At 37.9% G+C, this 21,729-nt stretch overlaps 2 protein-coding genes across 2 annotated transcripts; both read right to left on the bottom strand.

Moving 5' to 3' along the window:
- Nucleotides 1-585: 585 nt before the first annotated feature.
- Nucleotides 586-5,969, bottom strand: LOC117423574 (carboxypeptidase B). Its single transcript, XM_034039576.3, has 11 exons — nucleotides 5,902-5,969; nucleotides 5,615-5,690; nucleotides 5,183-5,307; nucleotides 4,994-5,096; nucleotides 4,799-4,900; nucleotides 2,938-3,042; nucleotides 2,486-2,596; nucleotides 2,121-2,211; nucleotides 1,607-1,809; nucleotides 1,171-1,255; nucleotides 586-828 (listed from the first exon to the last, which is right to left on the bottom strand). The coding sequence occupies exons 1-11, from the start codon at nucleotides 5,967-5,969 to the stop codon at nucleotides 641-643; spliced, it is 1,257 nt and encodes a 418-aa protein (XP_033895467.2). The 3' UTR covers nucleotides 586-640.
- Nucleotides 5,970-7,479: 1,510 nt separating this feature from the next.
- Nucleotides 7,480-21,326, bottom strand: LOC117423670 (type-1 angiotensin II receptor-like). Its single transcript, XM_034039741.3, has 2 exons — nucleotides 21,222-21,326; nucleotides 7,480-10,542 (listed from the first exon to the last, which is right to left on the bottom strand). Exon 2 carries the CDS (start codon nucleotides 10,466-10,468, stop codon nucleotides 9,389-9,391), a length of 1,080 nt encoding a protein of 359 aa, XP_033895632.3. The 5' UTR covers nucleotides 10,469-10,542; nucleotides 21,222-21,326; the 3' UTR covers nucleotides 7,480-9,388.
- Between the last annotated feature and the right edge of the window lie 403 nt (nucleotides 21,327-21,729).

The raw sequence follows: 21,729 nt of genomic DNA, 5'->3' as shown, positions 1-21,729 counted from the left end.
GACTTATTTATGGTTGCAAAGAAATATAATTTCAATTTGGTTCAACATGCACAGCTAAACAGAAACCAGGCGCTATGTTATAATGATCTAAAACAACTTCAGGTCTTAATACCTCTAAGTTTAAGGGCACCTATATTTGGATCGTCAGTTACAGGTTTTATATGAACAACATGATACAGAATGTGTTTTCTCATCCCCGTTCTATCTTAACAAAGTATTTTTGCTTGCAGGCACACTTTCAGTGGGTTAGTTTAATGGCACTGCCTATTTTATCAGCAATGTGATTGCTAGTTCAACCAAACTTCTACCTATGGTGACCATCATGACACATTTTCCTCAGGAGTAGCACTCAATCAACACCTTTATTTATCCAGATGAGTCAATTGAGAAGAAATTCTCATTTACAATGAGGACCTGGCAAGAGGCTGACACCACCACAATGTAGTACGTATGCCACGTCTATATAGATGACCAGTCTTCCTGTTTATTACATCCAGGATGGGAATACATTTTTGCTAACATATTGTATACTGTACTGTAAAGTACATAGGTTCACTGAGGCGAACGAGAGGAACACAGACTCAGTAATATTATCATGCGTTTTATTTATTCTGTTTTATTTTATTCCTTACAAACCATTTCAGTAAAGGTTATCCTGAACATGTTTGGCAATGTATTTGACTGCCAGCATTGTTTCTTGGCAAGTTGGCCTGATTTGTGACTCTGGAAGGAGGAATCCATATCTGCCAGTATCACGAAGCTCAAAGGTGAAAGAGTACTTGACACCCAAGTCATAGGCCCAGTCATCAGAACCACCAGCAGCAGGGTCTAGAGACACAAAACATTGAACTGATTAATTGGATATATTATTAGAAAGAGGCAAGCTATGTGGAGAGAAACACTGTTTATGAACTCAATGTCTATAAGCGATTATTTTAAGAGGCTATCCTACATGCCATGATGGGCATTAGGGTGCTTTCTTTTCATGGTAATGTTGAGGGGATTTGTACTGTATGCTACAGACATCTTGTACCTTGTATTTCATGTCAGGCTGCAGGTTTCAAATCTTTTGGTAGCTACAGATCATAAGCAGCATATCTTCCTCTCTTGAGTGCATCTATACCTGTATAACACTTGATTTAGTGTCAAGAACATAAATTGTTAACGTACAGATTGTGACTGCTCCAGGGCCGCTAGTGTAACGTGTTCCATAAAGTGTGGCTAAAGCATTTGACGCTCCTTCTGCAACGGCAAGCTAAAAAAAAAAAAAAAAAAGAACACACGATTAGCATAATATTATAAGAAAATGACATTGATTATAATATCATAGAAGTATAAGACTTACAATCATGTGTATTCCATTTATACATAGATAATGTATAGAGGTCCTTGATATTGATGTGATACAGCTATCATATACCTTGTTCAAGATAGTTTGTGTGAGACAGAAATTATGTCACATTAAGACTATATATATCTAGATTTTTCCTGTTTAACTATTCATTATAAAAAATATATATTCTACAATAGTGATATAATGCTGAATTTCCCCCACTCAGAGCCAGCGAGGCCAGAAAGGCTAGGATGCCTCCCATACAGTACATACCAGTTCACTGTGTTGAGCCGCCAGTGCAGTAGTGTAAGAGTATGGGAACAGGAGCAGCTGAGAGTAGGAATGCACGGTCAGGTAGGCTTTGATGATGGAACGGTTTGCACGGATGAAGTCGGCAACAGCTTTGACTTCGACCTCAGATTCAGCTTTGGATCCACAATACGTATCACTGCATGGTTTATTTGAAGCTCCAATAACTGCATAAAAAATATACAAACATTGTATTAGAACCTGTTACCTACTATCAATTGAAAACCATTTCAAAGTTAACCGTTTCTATAATCCAGGTCACTACAGCCTGACTGCTTTTCTCCTGTACAAAACTCTGACTACAGCACTTGTATTATTTTCCTGTTTTCTATTGACATTCAATCAAGCATGTTGTACTGTATACAGTATGTTTCTTACATTTAGGGCTTGAATGATACATACATGTTTGACTCTTCAGTGGTGTGGTGTGGTGTGGGGACATCCTATATATACCGTAGTTTGACTAACACATACTTACTGCACCAGCCTGCATTAAAGTTTCTGTTGGGGTCAGTACCAATGCAGGTGGTACCAGAGTTCTTGGAACGAGTTTTCCTCCACATTCTGTCCTAGAGTGCAAAAAAAAAAAGACCAGTGAGATACACCCTGCACCTTTTTATGTAGGGTTTATTTAATCTAAGAATATGATAATTTGCAAATCTGATGCTCATTAAATAGGTGCTGGATTAGCAGCACTGGAGCCTGAAGACTGAATAGAGATAATGCTCTATGCCAGTTCAAAGGTGCCCACTACCCAGCACCAATTGTGCTCAGTTGTGTGGTGAACTTCTGTCCACTGAGGGCCTGAGAGGCTGACTAGAGAGGGATTACTTCACCCTTTACCTTGCTCCAGGTGTATGCATAGCCGTCAACATTGAAAACTGGCAGAACAAAGACATCCATGTTGTCCAAGAGACGGGTCATTTCAGCATCAGAGCCATATGTCGTGACAGCCTGAGATGAAGAGACATTGAAACGTTTCAGTCAGGACTAATGAAATAGTTTGATATTTATGACACTTCTGTCGACTGCTTGTTAAAGAAACTGAAGAACAGTCTAGAACCGCTTCATTTATTTAATCAAAGCAAAAGTAATTTATCTAATTATTGTATCGATATCATTCGTAATCTTTACGGAAATATTCTAAAGATTTAAGTGTGTCTTTTCCATTTTCTCTTTGTAGCTATTACTAAAGCAATTAAACAATGTGTCTGTGCTCTGGCCTTGTGTAAAAAGTGAACTGAAACATGACATTTACAATGTACAATTTGAGATTATGTTTTCATCGTACTGACCTCCTTCACAAACCACTGGCAGAAAGCAGGGGAGATCCACTCCCTAGCATGGATACCGCAGTCCACAAAGATAGCAGGCTTTGAGGAGCCAGTTCTCTTGCCTAGCTGTAAAAAATAACGTCACACATTTTATAGGAATGAAGGAAACAACTTGTTTTTACTGCAATTGTATTATAAATGATATCCTTGAAAATGGAATGCATACAAACAGTACATTTGCACAGAAATGTTTGCATGTTGCCTTGCTATATACTAAGCCTTAGCATGGTGAACCATAACTTTTAGAAGGCTTGACTTCTCTATAATTTTTGATGCTGGCCTGTGCTTTCACTATTCTGTATTACACTTTGTTATGAATGTATATGATGGAATACAGTACTGCGTTAAACTTTTATAATTGTAGTTCCTTTACGTTATCTTTTTTTTCTGCAGATGTAGGTGTATTTATCTAAAGAAGCATAATGTGACTGGTATGCATTTAAATGCTCTTTTAATTGTGCTGCATACATTAACCCCAGACTTTAAAGAGACAGGTGTGAAATTAATGGGAGTTGCTCTAGTTACTGTATGCCAGTTATAGCAGAATTATTAAAACAATATATATTTTATTGCTTTTTCTTTGACTGCTTTCTCAGGGACTAGCTGGATAAGAGGTGTCCTTAATCATTATAACTTCCATTACTCTGTCATTTACCATTAAGGTTTTTTATTGCTTTATTCATAAATGTACATCTGCTTGCAACACAGAAGACCAACCACTGTTATTGTCTAGCTTTTTATCTCGAATATGGGACAATACTACTTACTCTTCTACACAGAAACAAGATAATAAACCATGAATATCTAGGATAACATACTTATCCGGTCTCAGTGGAAGAATTGCATAAAGTATTCATTTATAACATAGGAAGTGTGGAACATCATGGTTGTTAATTGTAATGCATTGTTTCATGGATACATTCTTATGGTTTATTTTTTTATTTTTATGTATTAATTATACCCTCTTCAGTCACTGTGTGCACAATTGTACCATGTTAAGTTTCCTATCTATGTATCTATTTTACAATGCATATATGTTTTTTTTTTATGGCAGGGCAACTTCTCAAACTCCATAGAGTTCACACAAACTGTTTTAAAATTTCAAAAAAGTTACATTAAAAATGTGTGACTGAAGGGGATATGTTGCGAGTAATTGATCTGTAGTGATAATGTTTTTATCCACCTGTAATATTGAGAAAGACTATCTGTTTAATTAACCTTCAATTAATCTAAACTAGTCTGCTTTTGTCTTAACATGAATTTGTGAAGTGAACTGCGCTGGTGTCAGATCCTGATACTTTCGGATGAACTGATTTATTAATGTCTAGGTGCAGAAAACTGTGATTTGCTTTTCTCAAGAAAAAGAGGTTGCAATATAACTTTTCCCACTCGTGGCATTTTTTACAGCAAAAAAACCCACATGCATAGGAACCAAAGTGAAGCAGGCCTTCGGATGCAAACTGATGGTGTTTTTTTTGATGAACACGCCGCATGGAGGCCATGGTCATTTTATTAGGGTCTGAATTGCCCTGTAGGATACCATAACACACGGCACGTCTGTGTCTTGTTAGTAGTATTGGACAATGTACTGCATAATCAGATTTTCTCTGGTTTTCTATCATTTGGGCACCAAAGGGTTATTCAGACTTTACACTACCCTAAGAAGGTTTAGAAATACTAAAATAAACTTAATTAAAATTAAATGACAAATGTTTCGACCGTAAGTCTTTCTTAATCTGTTCAGCGTTTTGAGAAATACATGTCTTTTAATATTTAGAAATGTACCACTGTTGTGTGCGTTTTATAGTTATGGCTGAAATACCTTGAGAAGGTACATAGGGCGTCCTTCAAAGGAACTTCCAATCTGGGATCTGGAGACAAGATTAGGGTTTTCAGCAGTGATACTGGCAGTCCAGGCTTCAATCTGAAAAATATAGAGTAGGGAGTCCTTTAGTTCTCCTAAAATTAAAGGGAAGGACCTGTTCATGACTGTGACAGTAAACCAGGATCAACCTACCTTCTCAAAGGTGTTGTATTTTTCATAGTTGTAGCCAGCGGTTGAACGCTGTTTGTTGTCAAATTGATTTTTCATGGCAGACTGGAGGTCTTCAATCAGCACTCTACACAAGGATAGAAAACAAACAAACATTTGAACATCTTTGCTTTCCACTCATTTCAACCCAAAGTGTAAACATGAAAGACATACTCATGCTCCATTCCGCTCTGCTGTAAAAGGGTTTCCAAAAGTGGAGCCTGTTCAGCGCTCACATGGATATCCACATTTGTGTGTGCAGCAACCATTTCTTCATTGTCAGGGCTCCAGAAATCAACCTGAAAAGAGACAACTTCAATTCAGTCATTCATGAGCATCTCCACGCACCGAACAAGGGCTGATCTTCCTGCTACCGTTTATATCATTAAAATATTACTATTTGTGCTCAAGGTTATTACATCTATAATATTGAATGAGTTCTATTTGTGTATTTTTGTCTGAAAAAGTACACATACCTCCACGGACCTTGTTTCAATCTATATATTTCAGTGTTTTGAACCACATTAGATATATTGAACAGGGGTATGTGGGGTGAAAATCCTGTGACAGGACTGCAATATCCTATGGAGAGAAAACAAGCCATACCTGTATGATGCTTGCCAAGTTCTTAATTGCTTCAACGTGACCCTCGTATTGAGGCTTTAGGCGATAAACCTTTGCCCTGTAAAAATAACAACAACTCTATATAACCACATACGTTTAAATTAGGAGCAGGATAAAGTGAAACTGTTCTAGAGGTGCCGTCCTACAAAATGACACCATCTTTATCTTCTTTTTGAATATCTGTTTAATCCATTTCTTATATAATATATTCCCCTAAACTAGACTGTGGTTCTTGGTCACCCAAATCAATGAATGTATGTTTTAATTACCCATCAAATGCTGAGGGTCCAGCAGTCAGAGCAGTGGCAATAAAGCCCAGGAGTAGAAGTACCTTCATGTTGTCTGTACTTTCCATCTGTATCACAAGTGCTTTTATACTCCTTATCTCTTCACAAAGCAGCCAATAGAAGTTTCAGTCCGAGTCATTTACCAAATGCCCTCGGCATTATCTTTAATACATGTCTAACACCTGTTGGGTTCAAATTAAGTATTTTTTTTTTCCCATCAGTATCATATTTAATAAATAAAACACAGGGTCATTCAAATGGATCAGAATCTATTTTTAGGAAGACAAACATTACGTGATAAAATTAACACAAGCTGTATTTGGTTAAAGACAACACAGTTTCAGTGAAATTCAGGGGGGAAATAAAATATATCTTAAATCCAGCAGGAACCAAATTAGTTGCAGGTAGGAGCAGTCCAATGACTGTATTATTCTGAGTAATTTCTTCTATTAATTGTTTAATAGGTAGAACACTGAAACCAAGTCAAGTAGACACTGTTGTGTCCATTCTTCTTAATACATGGAAAACATTATTTGAGAAAGCAGAAGGTCACAGAATGTGCAGTTCTCAAGCATCTGCTGTCCTATTAGATTAGTCTGTCCAGCAATCTGGTGAAAATTATTTCTATGATGAGAAGCAGTCTCAAGTCCTACTGTATGAAAAGCACTGCACAACACAGTGTCCCTTGACAGGGAAAACGATTTGACTCCTCTGCTGTCCTGGAGATTTACAGTTTTTTAAAAAAAATTCTGGGCAGTTTTATGTGTAACTAAATCTTTGTCTGACTGCTCTGTTTAATTATGTTAAATGTAAAACTTAACTGGAACCATTAGCAATGTGTTTTTAATTTGTTAGCTGGGCTAAGTACTTATATTCAGTTAAGAGTCAAAGTAAAAATGTCCATTTGTTTGTTCTTAGGTGATTTAAAATTCTGAAGTGGCACCCTACCTCGACCCTCAAACCAAACAACCCTTTCATCGTTTATTTAGGGCATCAGCATTTCCATGCCACAGTTTTAGTAGCTAAGCTAAGGATATATTAATCTAAGTGCAGTTGGTGTTACTTATACCTGAGGCCCTGAACAATTGAAGGGACGCTTGTGCACAAAGTTTATGATGGAAATCCTGCAATTAATTATAAAAAAGAAAAGGAAATACAGTTGGCTGGATTTTCCACTTCCCTTTATTAATTAGTGTTGAAAATGCCTGATTTATTTAAGTTTTATAAAAAGTGAGATTTATTTTTCATGAATGAAACTACTGGTAATGGGCTCTTGCATGGTCACATTTGCAGTGCAGAACACCAATGCCCTGTTGTTCTACAGTTAGAACTGATTTTCTCTTTGTCCTCACAGACTCACCAAAGCAACTCAGAGTACACTCAAATTACATTTTCCATGGAACTGGCTATTCTCTGCCAAAGGTAATTGATTTTTCTCAATCTGATATGGTGATATACATGTGTATATATGGACATATTTATTTAAGACACCTTTCCTTATGAAACTGTACACACACAAAAACATGTTCACGACTTTTTATGAGTAGAAATATTGTACAATTGTAATGCTTTATTGACATACACAATAAATATAGAAGCAACAAAGAGAGAACATTCATTACAGTAAAAAGATCATCAAAGGTGGCGGAGCACACAGCCAGGCTGTCCTGGCTGATAGCTGACACACGTGTGAGATTAATCAGTGTGTTTATGGAACACTTCAACAGCGATGTTTAGTGGGGCTCTGCCTGCTTCAATAACTGACATTAAATAACATTTATTGTGGTCTTGCTTGACCTTGGCCTGTTTTCCACTGATTGTGAAAAATGTTTTCAGCCAATACTAAAACATAATGATGATGCTGCTTACAGCCCAGTATCTGAATCCCAATATGCTGTATGTAGGGACAGCAGGTCAGGTTTTCTTTGTATCACCCTGCTAACAATATACATATGCTTACATTTCAAACCACACAGCTGGGATTAATGACTGCAGGTTCTTGCACTGACCTAGATTTTTAGTTTAACCAAATAATTCTGCCCGTTTAATTTACAACCATCCTTAAAACAAATACATTTTATTAACAGTACAACACAGTGCTGTGCATACAATATATTATCTATTTACAAAACATGATACATTCTAAAAGTCTGTTTTGGCATTCTGGTTCTAACCACATTTTCCCCCAATACAGTACCGTAATGTTTGTAATAATAACCCTTCCCCAATAAAAGCCCAGTTTGGACTGTGGTACCTAATAGCATTCTGTGGCCCAGTGAAGGCCTGGTTTTGACAAAGCAGTTGTTTAGCATCCCTGAATTGTATTACTGTTAGCTGTAACGATTTCCCTCATTACTTCTTCATTAGCAATATCGCTAACAAGCCTAGCTGCTTTTGGGGAATTTAGAATAATAATCATATATTGTATATGAAGTGGCAATCAATATATTTATACACATACAATAAACCAATAATCATTAGTTAGTACACTACAATATTATGCGAAGTGCAGAGAGTTTAAATCGCATTTCATTTGAAACCATGTCTGTTCAGCAGTAAAGTACTGTACTTGAGATTGATCTTTTTGTTTTCCAGTGTAAAGGGTTTAGAGGTGTTTCAGGAGGAGGACTCAGTAACAATTGTTTATGTCTGCAAAGAATGACCAGCTGAGAATCCAGAATCTCATCTACTGTATTATATGTACTATAAAGCCTCATTCGAGGAGAGTGGTGCAAAACAAAAAAATAATGGTTGATACCTGTTTATTAGTGATCATTTTTTTCAACTCACCCTGTACTGCATGATACTACAGTTATTGCCAAACGTTCTTATTTATCTTTATGTAACCAAAGACACTACAAAATGATATTGCAAAAGTCTACAGGAAGCCATAATAGTAGTACAGTATTTCATGTTGGATTTCGAAATGTCTTTCAAGTATACGGAAAACTACAAAGTTTGTAATTCAATATGTTAACGTAACATTATTCAGCAGGTTTCATTCGACCCTATGAAGCAAAATGTGTTACTTCTATAGGGTGATGGAAAAACTTTTGGTCATGTAGCTATATGCTCAAACATAAGCAACATACTAGAAGTATCTCCTGCACAACTGAATAAAAGGTAGTTTATTTAGCTGCTTAGCTAACATTCACAATGGCCTTTATCATTTTAAGATAGTGTGGACTTAATAGCTTAATCATAAAACGTAAGATGGCCTAAGCAAAATACTGTACTTAAGACGGTCTTAGTAGTTTTAGACCATTTTAGTTGTCTACATTGACTGATATGGTTTAAGATGGATTAACATCATCTAAAATTTAAGGGATTTTTATGAATAGATTGTAAAATAACATATGTTATTTTAAGATTATGTTGTTTAAAGAAAACCATCTTTTATAAATGGCACAGAATATGATGATGTTGTTTTTTTTTTTTTAGTGCAGTAGCATTTGCTATGTTTGTGTGTTTATTTAACATAACACAAGGTAATGGACTTGTTAGCTGTTAAATGCAAAGTTTCTGATCCCCGATATGAAAGGGAACTCATTTTGGTAGAAAGACTTGGATGGGCCTTTAAAGGGGAGGTGCATTTTAGGAGCCTTAATAATTTCCTCCTAAAATGTTTTTTCACAAACCCGTAAAAGATGGGGTTCAGACAGCTGTTAAAATACGCTATGCAGATTGTAAAAGGCAAAGCTGTATCAACAATGTCGATTAACTTACAGGCCTTTATTACTTTCAAATGAACAAGTATGTCCATAAAGTGAAATATTTGATGCGGAACCCAGCAAATGAAAAAGGAAGCCACAACTGCTGCAAGCATTTTCAGAACTTCGTCATTTCGGGCCTTGCCTTTTTGGACCTGGTAGGCACCCAGCAAGGTCTTGCCAATCAGACAGTAGCAGGTGATAATGATCACAAAAGGAATGAGAAAACCCAAAATGCTTTTCACGAAGCCCATCCCGACCAGAACTCTATTCAAGCTGGCATCCTTGTATAAAAAAGCACACACAGATATGTTAGGGTTGGTGATTAAGATGACGTCACGGAAACACATTGTAGGCACACTCAGTACAAAAGCAAAGACCCAGATGATGATGCAGGTGATGCGGGAATAGACCAATGTACGTCTTGGGCGTGACCTCACTGGATGGACTATGGCCAGGTAACGGTCAATGCTGAGGCAGGTTAGAAGGAATATCGTGGCATATAGATTGAAGGTTACCAAACCGGTGCTCAGTTTGCATAGGAATCCTCCAAAATGCCAGTTATAGCCCAGTGCTGTGTAAGCAGCCCACAGGGGTAAGGTAATCAGAAAGGTGAGGTCAGCCAGTGCCAGGTTCAGCATGAAGACATTAGCAACTGTTTTTATTTTCACGTAGGAGTAAATTACAGCCACCACCATGCTGTTCCCCAAAACACCAACAACAAATATGAAACTATAAACAATTGGGATCATAGTAAAGATGTAATTATGCATTCCAGAGCGAGTACAGTTTAACGAGATTCTGGGGTCTTCCGTGGTTCCTGCTGTAGAATTCTCCATCTTTAACAGTGCCTGTAAAATCCAGAAGATTTGTACTTCAGACGTAAGCCCTTGCTTGATTAAACGACTGTTGCCTATAAAGATGAAAACAAAAAGGGGTTGAAATTCTGTAATCAATCACAATGATCTGGAGACACTTAATAAACATACATCATGCAATTTAATAAGCTCATATATATATATATATATATATATATATATATATATATATATATATATATATATATATATATATTTCCTGATCAAAAACTAAACACTTAAAAACCCCTTGGGTACATTGCTTGCTAAAATGCTTTTCCACATTAATAGAATTGATGAACCTGAGAAAGTCTGATTAGTGAACACCTAAATAAATAGCACTGCTGAACAGTTTGCTCAGTATCTGTGCTATCATTACAGAAGTCTGAGAATGTGAAACCTGTTACAATGCATGGTTCTAATGAGATTAACTGGGTTTACACATTCAATTTGACACAAGTATCCTGCTACCCAAGGCTTATTATAAAATGTGTGGGGGAATTTTCACTTCAAGCAACACACGCACACACACACACACACACACACACACACACACACACACATACACACAAAGGTTATATTATATTAAACACACACTGTCCACAACAAGGAAGGATATACTACATTGAACGTGTTGTACAGACAGCGTACATACTGTACTGTTTAGCAGGCTGTTTTTGCCTTAAATTAATTAATTAAAGCTAAAACTTCTGTTTGTAATATTTTATGATGCACGAATTTAAGCTTTTATCACACATAGGAAAATGCACTTAAAATTTAAAATCGCAACACTGTGGTAAATAGCATCAAATGCCATTTCAATTGATTTTTTACATTTACATTGTTAATGATGTTCCATTGTTAATCTCTCTCTCTCTCTCTCTCTCTCTCTCTGTCTCTCTCTCTCTCTCTCTCTCTCTCTCTCTCTCTCTCTCTATTCAAAAACTATTCAAATTAAATTTGAAGTGGCTTACAGTATTATCTACATCATCATATGGAAGGAAACGTAAATGGATGGAGACGCATATGGATCACATTAGTTTACTGTAAAGCTACGTCTTAGTTGGTGCTTATCTTGGCGAGAGCCGAGTTCAAATCAGCATGAAGTTTTAACATCTACTCTCGTGTAATGGAAATCATGAAGATCTGGATACGTCCAGTGACTGCTGTGAATAGTGCAGCTGGCAACAAGGGAAAGACCTTGTGACAGCCTGGAGAGACAGCTGACAGGAGGAAAGAGACCCCATTGGGGCTGGTAAGGGTTAGCTACCCTTGTCGGCAGTATCCAGCTCTGTGTTTACAGGATGCTGGAGACACCCGCCCAAGGCTTCTAAGAAATTAAAGAGAAAAATACCCCTAGAGTCTGCGAGAGCGGGGGCGGAAGATGACTCAATGTTGGACAACACGGTTAACGACTTAGGAACGGAAACGGATATGAGTATGGAGAGTACTTCACAAAAGACTAGTTCAAGATCTGCAGTTAACAAAGACATGGAACTCCAGGTTTGTGTCTGCGGCTGGAGCAAGGCGACAACTGTCAGGGGTTTGAAGATTCATCAAGGGAGAATGAAATGCTTGAGGGAGAAGGGACAAGGGCCTCGCATTGATCAGTACTTCTTACGAAGTCAGTCAAGTCAGTCGAATGAAATCCAGCGACAGGAAGCAAACCACAGTTCGCAGGATATCAGCACCCCTGTCATAGATGTGAGGAGGACTTGCATGGACACAGTTAGTGATGAACCTAATGATCCTTGTGAACCCGGTCAGACAAACCAGCATAAGAGAGAAAAGAACCTCAACGGGCACAAGCCTGGAGTTAAATGGCCAAGAGCTTGTGAGAAAACTGCATGGGACACAGTAAACACAGATCTCTGCGTTGCATTGGAAAGATTAAGTGGAACAGTTGAAAAGAAGCTGGATAAATTTGGGGACATCATCTACGCATATGGAAGTGAGAGGTTTGGAGTTGAAAAAAGGAAGGAAAAAGTACAAACTATTCCTGGAAAGTCTAGACGGCAGCAGGAGATTGAACGCTTAGTTAGAGAAAGGAGACAGCTGAGGAACCAATGGAGAAGAGCAGAACAAAGTCAGAAGGAGGGACTCAATCTCTTACAAAGGGTCATAAAAGATAAGCTTGCAACATTGCGCAGAGCTGAGCGCCTACGGAAACGCTACAAAAAGAAGGAGCGTGCGAGAGCTAACTTTTATAAAGACCCATTCAAATTTGTAAAGAAGTTATTCACCAGTGAGAAGAATGGCACACTAAAAGCATCTAAGGTTGAGCTGGAGAGATATTTGGAGGAAACACATACAGATTCAAAAAGGCAGGAGCCTATGTCAATTCCGTCAGACATCCCACCTATCAATCCACCAGAATACCAAATGGAGGACTGTGCACCTAAGTGGAAAGAAATAGAGCAAGCTGTGAAAAAAGCAAGGGCTTCATCATCTCCAGGGCCTAATGGAGTTCCGTACAGAGTGTACAAGAGTGCTTCAGGAGTTCTACGAATTCTGTGGAAATTGATGAAAGTGGCATGGGAAAAACAGGTTGTACCAAGAGCATGGCGCCGAGCAGGTGGAGTCTTTATACCTAAAGAAAAAGATTCTACAAGCATCAGTCAGTTTCGTCCCATTTCCCTATTAAACGTAGAAGGCAAGATTTTCTTCAGCATTATTGCTCAGAGATTGTCAGCTTACCTATTAAAGAACTGCTTCATTGACACTTCAATACAAAAAGCGGGCATTCCAGGTTTCCCAGGTTGCTTAGAACACATCAATGTGATCTGGCAACAAATTCAATCAGCTAAAAAGGAGAGGAAGGAGCTCCATGTGACATTCCTGGATTTGGCTAATGCATATGGTTCAGTGCCACATGAACTACTTTGGGCAGCATTTGATTTTTTCAGTGTACCGATGACAATAACAAATTTAGTGAAAGCCTATTTTGGAGATTTGCAATTCAGTTTTTCAACTTCAGAATTCAGCACTACATGGCAATGCCTAGAGGTTGGAATAATGGCAGGATGCACCATTTCTCCACTGGCTTTTACCATGGCAATGGAAGTAATCATTAGGGCATCAAAATGGGTAGTAGGAGGAGAGCGCTTGGCTTCTGGAATGCGACTACCACCAATTCGAGCATACATGGATGACATGACAACCATGACTACAACAGTAGCCTGCACTAATCGATTATTGGGCAAATTAACCAATAACATTGAATGGGCACGAATGCAATTCAAGCCCACTAAATCAAGGAGCATCTCTATAATTAAAGGCAAAGTAGTAGATAAAACATTCTTCATTAATGGTGAGGCAATACCAACAGTGTCTGAGAAGCCAGTGAAGAGTCTTGGGAGATGGTACGACGGGGATCTAAAGGACACAGTTCGTGTGGGAGAAGTTAGACAACAAGCAGTGGAAGGGTTGAAGAGCATAGACAGCTGCGCTCTACCAGGTAAACTAAAACTCTGGTGCTTTCAGTTTGGTCTACTGCCGAGGTTGCTGTGGCCACTGACTGTGTACGAGGTTTCTTTGACAACAGTAGAGAAGCTGGAAGCTTTAATCAGTTCATACATCAGGAAATGGTTGGGAGTTCCACGCTGCCTCAGCAGAGTGGGACTTTATGGTAAAGGAATACTGCAGCTACCAGTCTCTGCTCTAACCGAGGAGTTTAAGTGCGCCAAGGTCAGACTGGAAATGACATTAGTAGAGTCACGCGATAAATGCGTAAGGGAGGCAGCACCTGTGTTGAAAACTGGAAGAAAGTGGGCGGCAAAGAAAGCTGTGGAAGATGCAAAGGCTGCCCTTCGAATTGGTGATATCATGGGGCAAGTTCAGCATGGAAGAGGGGGTCTTGGTTTCAGTTCAACTCCTCCTACATGGCACAAGGCGGCCCCAGCTCAAAGAAGGAAGCTGGTAGTCAACGAGGTGCAAAAGCAGGAGGAGAGGATGAGGTGTATAAAGGCCATTTCCCAGGCCAAACAGGGAGAATGGATGAGATGGGAGAGTGTGGAACAACGCAAGATTGGCTGGCAAGACCTATGGTCAATGGAACAGAGCAGGATCAGTTTCCTCATCAGGTCAACATATGATGTTCTCCCATCACCACAGAACCTAAACCTCTGGGTAGGAGAGGATCCCTCATGTCCTTTGTGTTCATCACCTGCAACATTAAGGCACATTTTGACAGGATGTAAGGTGGCTCTTAGCCAAGGACGGTTTACTTGGCGCCATGACCAGGTGCTGCGATGTTTGGCCTTAGCATTGGAAGACAAGCGTAACATGACCAATAAGTTGCCACCTGTTCCATCAAAACATTACACACAAAAGACAACATTCCTCCGCCCAGGAGAGCAACCACCAAGAAAAGGTGTTAAAACCAATCCTCGCCCAGGACAACTGGAAGCTGCTAGAGACTGGAATATGCTGGCAGATGTTGGTCAACGGCTTATTTTTCCACCTGAGATTGCCACCACTAACCTTCGACCAGATATTGTCTTGTGGTCTGGATCAGCACGCCTTGTTCACCTGGTAGAGTTAACAGTGCCATGGGAGGACGCTGTAGATGAGGCGTATGAGAGGAAGAAACTGCGGTATGCTCAACTAGCCACTGAAGCGGAACAGCGAGGATGGAGAGTTCGGGTTTACCCAGTGGAAGTGGGTTGTCGAGGATTTGTGGCACACTCTACAACCCGGTTTCTCAGAGACGTCGGATTCAGTGGCCAAGAGTTGCGTCGCACAGTGAAGAACTTATCTGAAGCAGCAGAGAGGAGCAGCAACTGGCTGTGGTTGAGACGGAAAGATTCTGGCTGGGGACAGGTAAGTAAGCTGGGCTGAGTTGAGTGGGGGACGGAGGGGGGTGATGCTGGGACGCCAGAATCACCGTCGAGCCCTCTTGAGGTGTCGTGGGCTAGTCGACGAAACACTGAGGATGGAAGGTGCCCACTTGAAAACCCCAGAGATGTACCCTACTTAGCTCAATCCAGACGGTTGTCATGCTGATGCGCTGGGGAGGCCGCACTTTGGTTGATCCCCGGAGCCAGCATCGCAGCCGTTGTGTGTGCTGATGCGCCAGGGAGGCAAAATAAGCTGATCCCTGGAGCCAGCATTACACTTCAGCCATTAACACCAGACAGAAGGATATCTACATCATCATATGGAAGGAAACGTAAATGGATGGAGACGCATATGGATCACATTAGTTTACTGTAAAGCTACGTCTTAGTTGGTGCTTATCTTGGCGAGAGCCGAGTTCAAATCAGCATGAAGTTTTAACATCTACTCTCGTGTAATGGAAATCTTGTGAATGTAACTGCATTTGCCTAGGAGTGAAAACTCTTATATTCAGCCGCAAGTGATGATAACAATGCACATATAAGTGAGGCCCACTGGATTATGATTTGAAAATGTGTTCATGAAAGGATAAAGACAAAGGATTTGTATTTCTTATAGCTGTAGTATGTATTTTACATATTTCTGTTCAATTGACCCTACATAATCAATAGTTAGTTATGTTCAATTTTTTTAAATAGTATTCTATTACCACCATGACAAGGGTGTAATATGTACTGTCTGCTTTACACCACAAGGTGTCACTATTTTTCTATGCTTGACAGATTGAGGATTGTGATGGGCACATCAGCATAGCTGAGGTCTCTCATAGGAAATTAACCACACTTAACACGATTTTCAAAGCAATTTAATTATCAGGTATTAAATTATAACTAACTAAGCAGCCTTTTCTTTTAATATTTGACAATGGGTTGTAAGCAAATTATTTGTTTTTGGTTTTTGTGTGAAGGTAGTTTACTAAAAGAAGGTAGTTTTCTAAAAGGAAGGCGAGCAGAGGCACAGACCCCTCCAATAATCATCTCCAAAATATTGATATTGATATAATAGTGTGATGCTATTTATTGATATAACACACACACACACATACACACACACTATATATATATATATATATATATATATATATATATATATATATATATATATATATATATATATATATATATAAACACACACACACACACATACATATAGCTCAAAGAGCCAGCTGCCCAGTTTAATGTGCCCCCCCCAATAGCAGTCACATTTTGACTTGATTACCTTGTCTGCAACTTTATTGTATTAATATAATGTGACTTAACACATAAACATTCTCCTCTGTTTATCATAATGGCTCTGTTGTTGCCAACATAGGGTTTTTGTAAATTAGATGTATCTCAGTAGTGTTTTTTTTCCTGTCTAAATAAATAAATATTGCATCGTTCTCAGTCCTGAGCAAAACAGTACATGCAACTGTAGTGCCATCTGCTGGCTTAAAAAAAATAAATTAGTACTGCTGCAATAAAGTCCAGACCCGTATTAATTAAAACACAAACTCAAATCATTCATTTTAGGACGTTTCGGACAAAAACCCTTCTTAAGCTGTGTAGAAAGAAAAGTAAACACAGTGCAATAATTATTTTTCAAGAATTCTTACAATATATATTGTAACGATCTTGGTTAATGCAGGAAGGCGCATCACACAGGACGAGGCAATCCACGCACAGACGGAGGGGCGGGCGCGAACCCCGGGACCTCTCGCACTAAAGCATAGCGCCAATACCGCTGTACAAAAGAGCCGGCTGCTTTGCAAGCTACGTATATCGGGCTTATGTCTCTGTGTGTGATTACGTCACCTACCAGCCCCGATGCTGCCTCCCTCCGTTATATGTATACGATTACCTTGTGTGTGTATGTGTGTGTGTGTGTATATATATATATATATATATATATATATATATATATATATATATATATATATATATATATATATATATATATATACACACACACACACACACACACACACACACATATAAATATACATACATATATACACAGTGGTGCAGTGCTATATAAAGCTAAAATATAGCTGATAAAGCATAAGTTAAATAAATAAATAACATACATAAATAACAGAAAATGTTTTTGAAGTTCATACTGCATAGTTATCAAAGTTGTTTTGGCATACAGCACTCTGTCTGTCCTGTTGAATGCTGCATAATCCAGTTTATATACCAGCCGTCATATTTGTTTACATCGTCAAATTGAATTTGTTTGAATTTCAGAAAGTCCGAAAAAGGTGACAGTGACGTTTTAATCACAATTTTAGTGTTAGTGTTTGGAACATCTTTATTTTGCAGTATATTTTGTAATTCATTTTCTGTTGAGTCACAGAATCACATTTTTTTCACATTTAATCATTTTCTCTTGTTGTTAGGAATGGAGGTGAAAGTCGTTCCTTTGAAAAGGGGAGGGACTGACAGTGATGTGAACCAATCACATGACAGATAGAAACTATTGCCCGGTGGTGTAAGGATGTTAGGGCAATAGTTCAACCTATTTTTGCTCCTATGATTAGGTTTTAACCAATCACAGGCCCAAATTTCCAACCATCGATTCATATATATAATAGATGCATATTTGTACATTTGCCTTTATATTTTCATATAATGAAACCTAGTTTTGAATTACCTCAACTATGATGATTTCAGATTGGTGGCGTTACAATTCTGGAGTTTTTATTTTGTGAATGCGTTGCCTCATAAATAAAGCATCTGGATAATGAGTCGCTGACCCTTTGATACTGCGTAGAGCATTTTGAAATGTTTGTTGCCTGGCAGAGCCCGTGTATCTCTGCTTTAATAGCCATAAATTACAATCACCAGGCAGCATGACGAAAGTTTAAAAGGTAGTCATACATTATTACTGGAACCAGGACTTCATTGGATCCTAGAGAGGAACCAGACGACACAAATCACAAAACTGGAGCCTGCTTTTCATGAGCAGGTTCCCAATTGAGAACAATAATAAATGAACTGACAGAATTGGATTTACAGATTATTTTTCCTGGCCAGGTGGGGAACTGGTGCACAAGATTAATAAAATGTAAACATGTGGTTTACAGGAGACGTCAGTGCTGTCACAGAATATAATACTTTATAACTGTCTGTGAAATGATGCTATGTTGTAAACTTTCTGAAATATACTGTATATTACACCCTGATATTAGTGGTAGTAGTATATTACACCCTGACAGATGGAAATTCCATCACATTGAAATTAGTGTTACTGTTTAACTATATATCATAAAAGAAATATAGCATAAGACTCTGTGTCAGACAGAAGGCAAAGCCACTTATGGGTAGCTGCTCTGAGCTCTCATGGACTGGACATCACAGGGACAGAAATAAGACTCCTTTTGCATAGCATTTTCACCCATGCTAGGTTTTATTACGAGCTTGATTAGCCCCAGTGTATAGGTAACAAGCTCAGGTGTGTCTTATTAAACGTCTTGTAAAACCAGGAATGGCTCAGACTGCTCTGTGATATTCTGTAATACATTTGATTTTGTAGTTCATTAATATCGGAACAGCAGATGTCTGCACTCTACTGAATACATCTTCAACTGCAGACTTAACAAAGCTAAGTAGTATATATACAGCACATACACATTAGCTATAGATTACAGCTCTCTGCTTTTTTATTCATTTCCTGTTTGTAAGAGCTTTTGGGTGCTCCAATAAACTAGTCAACGACACACATGACACTCCAGCAGACACTGTCCTTTAAGGAGTACAATTCAACAGGCTTGAACTATGGAGCTTTTCCAAAGGATGTAAATTGATTTTCCCATATAAAGAAAAAAGGCAATGTATTACAGCTGAAGCCATGCACAGGAAGGAAATCACAGTTCTTATGTCTGTTTTTTTGGCTGAGGAGAGAATTATCAATCAGCAAAAGTGGTATCCATTTGCTAATGCTTTGAATCTTAGACACCAAACCATGCTGCACTTCAGTCTGCTCATTTTAGATGGTCCTGGTAGATATTAGCATCATCATATGGTTGACAGAGATAAGCTTGGTTAATAATTCATCAACGTGGTATTTCAGATTCTGATTTACTGTGTATCAGTAAAAAAAACAGCATTTTAATGAAATATAAGTTAACCTTTAATTGTATGACATTGTGATGTTGCTAGAATGTTATGTTTATTCTCCAAAACAGGCTTTTCCAGAGGGAATACCCAAGGGTTAGGTGTATCGATTCAACCTTTTACAGAGAAGCAAGCACAATGCAATGAAAAGGTGGCATCAACACATTGGGATTTTCAACATTAAACATCTGCTTCCATGGTCTGTGTTTTTGGCCAGTTCAAAAACAATTTAGTATGTGATGGGTTGAGTTTGGACAGACAATGCCAAAACAAGCAGGGGGTTGTTGAGACTCTCACAAGACTCTTTGAAACATACTTTTTCTGTAACTCTATAGTGCTGAGGATCTTTCAGTCAGTTCATTTCAATTGTAGCCAATACTTTCTGGTGCAGTCCAAAAGACACTCACTGCCCTATAAGCACATTGTAGGGCAGCTTCTCGCTACTATTTCCTGTTGCAACCATAAAAATACCCATTTAACAAGAGCCAGTACTACACACTGCACCCAATTTACAAAGTCGGATATTCAATCACATAATATAGAGTTGTTTCTAGAATATCTTTAAAGATTTATTAGCCAACGTAGTTGCAAAATAAAATAACTACCTATACTTATAACATCCTCATCTTTTAAGGTTTTTACTTTTACGAAAATAACAACAACCTTCCAAACTTAGCAGAATTCTACAGTTTGTGATATCATCCTGATATAAATGTGTATGCATGCAACATATTAAAAGAAAATAATTTAAGTGTCCATTAAACTAATTTATAAAGTCTATGTCCTCAAGTTAAATGATAGTTAATGCATATACACAGATTTATTACGAAATATGTAGCATACAAAGTAACTTGAGAAACAGAATCATGCAGTCCGAGCAAGTTCAATCTATCTAGGGGTTCATTATTTTCCTTAACATAACACAGGAAATCATCCAGGACACTTCTCAATTCACATAAATCATAACAATAAAGTTGTCTTATACTGATCTCAATGACACTGAGATAGGTGGATGCTTTCTCTGGTCTTTCATGCTCTCCGTTCACAATTTCCTTAGGAATCCGGTCAATTGAAATGAATGTGCATATTTTCAAGCTGTTTAATTATCAACTCCTTTTTTGAAAGGAGAAAATTTCATGTTAATTTTACAAAACTGACAAATAAGCCACGCGTGTCCTTAATCCTTTTCATGCATGGTGACCTCATATGGGGACGTATGGAAGACGCAAATGCATGATAGCCTCATATGAGGATGACATTTTTCCCCATATAAAGAAATGGAAAATAAATATATTTCATGTCTGAAAGGGTTAAGAGCCTTTTAATTATATTACTTAGTTGTTTGTTTCTTTTTAATTTTTTATAATTATATAATTAAAGACTGGAGTAAACGCTTTTTAAAATGTTTGATAACACTTGATTTGTGTCAGTTATTCAAAAGCATATTCCTGAATATATATTGTTTAAATATGCTACACATTTACGTTAATACATTTAAAATACTATATATCAAAAGTGGAACAAATATATATATAGGTAGCTACATTTCAAAGGTAAAATATTAATACATCAAATCCCACATACAGTATATTTATTTTTCATAATTTCTCATATTAAGTCAATAAAATCGCTTTTCATTATTCATTCATTTTATAATTTAGCTTTATTCAACCAAAAAGAAAAGCAATATCAGTATTTAAAAACAAATGCAATAGAAATACGAATATATGAGCATCTTGCCTTACCTTGAGCAATGACTAAGCAGTTAACGTTTTGGTCTCGATCGTATGTCTTTAGTTGCCAGTGATGACAGTTCTCTTGGAAAGACAATGTTCTCTTCAAGAGTAGTAACTCATGCACTGATACCTCTCACAGACTCTGCTTGTTTTTATGAACACCAGTTGGCAGTTCAGCCCCCACAGTGTGTTCTCACAGTATTACACTCTTTCACTTTCTGGGGAGCCCTACTGAGCTGTCACCACCAACCAACCACAATCCACTTTTAGAGTGCTGTCTTCTTCGGAAGCAACCTGTTCCTGTGGAAGAATAATTTGCTATGCATTACATTAACCTTGTCATATGCATTAAAATAACATGTGTATCAAGTTTTTAAGGTATATAGAACTCAAGATATACCAATTTATGTAATTTGTGCCTTATGAAGTATTAAGTTTAAGATGATAAAAATAATTGTTATTGTGCATGTGTCCTCATTTCATTTTGCAGGTGCAGAGGCGTAGCCTTATTTGAAGT

Source organism: Acipenser ruthenus, chromosome 17 (assembly GCF_902713425.1).
Source record: "Acipenser ruthenus chromosome 17, fAciRut3.2 maternal haplotype, whole genome shotgun sequence".
NCBI classification, from domain to species: Eukaryota; Metazoa; Chordata; class Actinopteri; order Acipenseriformes; family Acipenseridae; genus Acipenser; species Acipenser ruthenus.
Note: the sequence above shows the minus strand (reverse complement) of the source record. Positions and strands in the feature narration are given on the sequence as shown.

What these genes read in the sequence shown, in the direction of transcription:
- LOC117423670 (XM_034039741.3), bottom strand. Translation starts at nt 10,468, where the DNA reads ATGGAGAATTCTACAGCAGGAACCACGGAAGACCCCAGAATCTCGTTA.
- LOC117423574 (XM_034039576.3), bottom strand. Translation starts at nt 5,969, where the DNA reads ATGAAGGTACTTCTACTCCTGGGCTTTATTGCCACTGCTCTGACTGCT. An exon ending in ACTTGGCAAGCATCATACAG is followed by an intron (nt 5,308 to 5,614) that starts GTATGGCTTGTT and finishes GTCTCTTTTCAG; the next exon opens with GTTGATTTCTGGAGCCCTGA. An exon ending in CGGCTCAACACAGTGAACTG is followed by an intron (nt 1,256 to 1,606) that starts GTATGTACTGTA and finishes TTTTTTTTTTAG; the next exon opens with CTTGCCGTTGCAGAAGGAGC.